The sequence below is a fragment of the Antrostomus carolinensis genome, unplaced genomic scaffold (genome assembly GCF_000700745.2).
Source record: "Antrostomus carolinensis isolate BGI_N321 unplaced genomic scaffold, ASM70074v2 scaffold18069, whole genome shotgun sequence".
NCBI classification, from domain to species: domain Eukaryota; kingdom Metazoa; phylum Chordata; class Aves; order Caprimulgiformes; family Caprimulgidae; genus Antrostomus; species Antrostomus carolinensis.
In genome coordinates, this window is record NW_010338058.1 from 25,216 (window position 1) to 27,466 (window position 2,251).

The 2,251-nt window shown below is 35.9% G+C and overlaps 1 protein-coding gene across 1 annotated transcript in view; it reads right to left on the reverse strand.

Moving 5' to 3' along the window:
• LOC104530711 (vezatin-like) overlaps positions 1-1,796 on the reverse strand; it is a gene marked incomplete at its 3' end in the record, with an annotated part of 21,288 nt that extends 19,492 nt beyond the window's left edge. The window contains exon 1 of the mRNA XM_029086849.1: positions 1,767-1,796. Within this exon, the coding sequence (XP_028942682.1) occupies positions 1,767-1,796 (30 nt within the window). The remainder of the gene's footprint in view (positions 1-1,766) is intronic.
• Between the last annotated feature and the right edge of the window lie 455 nt (positions 1,797-2,251).

Here is a 2,251-nt window from a genome sequence, read left to right on the forward strand (position 1 = left end):
CAAACTTAAATAAATTAAGCCTCTGTGTAACCTGGTTAGGTACTGACAGGATGTTTTACAGAAATGGAAGAATAAATTAGAAAAAAGGCTTCTGCTCTCTCCAAGGATGGTACTAGCACATCTGGCAAAGGAGTATCACAGTTATTTAAAAAACAAATGAGCAAACACCCCACTCCCCACAAAAAAACCCCCCACAAATTTTTAAGCCGCTGGCAAAACTACTAATTTACAAATAGTCCTTAATAAAATTTCTTAGATAAAGTATGGAATTCTGATTGCCAGAGAGTGCATTTCTATATCTTTGGATATTTATCTATATAGACTGAAATTTCTTGTTGTCATCTGCATTAGATATCTAGATTTACTTAACTTATTTTTCTTTTTATGACTACATACATGGAAATATCTATTGTTCATGCTCACTGCAGGGGACTGGACTAGATGACCTTTAAAGGTCCCTTCCAACCCAAACCACTCAATGATTCTATGACCAAGGGCAGATTTGATGGAAAGGATATTTATGCTAACTCCATTCCTACTCAGGACATGTAAAGAGACTTTGTTTTTAAGAAAAACTCTCAGCAATCAATCAGTCTTACATAGCCCAGTTAGTTAGGGATTCATTTTGACCTCTGAAAAATTTTATCAACATTAACTTGTTATCTAGGGATATTTTTAAACCCAATTATCAAAGGGCTATTTTGATCACTCTTACCTAGTTAAAGCATGCAAATTCATACTTTTGCATGCTCTGCTTGAGTTACAACAGATTCAGTGTCCAGTCATTACCTGAAACTCAAACACTCGTACCAACAGATATAGAAAATCTCCCTCACCCACAATGACGAGGACTGTGCAAAATGCTAAGGTAGGTTAATGATTCATTTCCTTGTGCGAATTTTTCCAGTGTGACAACTCAATCCTATCTTTTTTCCAAGTATCCTTCCTCCATGTTTGAGTACCTTTTCAAATGCATGTAACTCTAATTAAACTATGTGCTGTTCTGGACTGGCTGGAAAGAAGGTATGTTTCTCTCTAAGTAGAACATGTCACTTTACCAGAATTACTTAATTAAAATGGAAAACATAACAGACTAAAATACGTATCTTATTTAAGACACTGTTAAATTCGCTTAATAACTTCAGGACAAAACTCAGAATATGAATAGATATGTATAATCTTGTCTTCTTAAAATGGTTTTTGCGCAGAGCTAGGCTGCACACTGCCAGCATATCTGGAATAACCTGAACACCCCCACATGAGAGGCTTTAGGGTAACATGAGGGTTTCAGTCAGAACCAGACAGAATTTTCCCTGTTTAGATGAAGATGCATAGAGAAAACAGTGGGTGAACAGAGAATGTTTTATTCAAAAATCCAAGGAAATCACATCTAAGCTCCTGGCAGACCTGTCCATCATTTCGATCATTATGTTGACCACAGCTGTCACAAGCAAGCCCAGCCACCATTTGACACATGACTATTCTTGTATTTTATTGTTACTCACCTACATACAGACAGCTGGCAAAATATACCAAGGAGTTTCTCCACTAGTATCTCAGGGTGCACCTTGCTTTGAGGTCTAAAAGCTGATCAAGAAAATCAGTCTAATGCTGTTTAGAATGGTTCCATTTCCTCATAAAAATGGATGAAGGAGACAGAACAGAGACTGTCCACAGGAGACAGAGAATTAGCTAAAACCCTCAATGCTACATTTAGTAAGTGGAATATTGCATATATGTAAGAATGTCCAACTCTTCCTTCTTACTGGGTATTTGGCAACATCAACACCTTCCATCTAACCGTTATTACTACATTTTCTACTCTACAGAAATAGTCAAAAATACACCATCTCTCCAAATGTTAATGAAACTTTAGCCCCTAGCTAAGATGAATCATTTTATTTGTTCTTGTAATCAAAGTGGAATACATACAGGCACCTTGCTAGGTTTTACATAAATTCCTTCTGAATAACTTTTTGAAGGCTTTTACAGGGTCTCATTATGGGTAGATCTGAAATTTTTTATCACTGCTCAGAACTGGAAATCAGTTTTCTGATAATTTAGTTAGCAAATGATAACTGATTAAAATTTAACTTGAAAGTTTATCACATGCCTTCAAGTAGATAAGGGTTCTTATCTTTCAGTTTTTCAGAAAGTACTCAGGCTATGACAACCCTCCTCTAACACATCTCTCACTCCACATGCTTTCTCTTTCCCATTCTTTTCTAAAACATTATTAGTGGAATTTAAA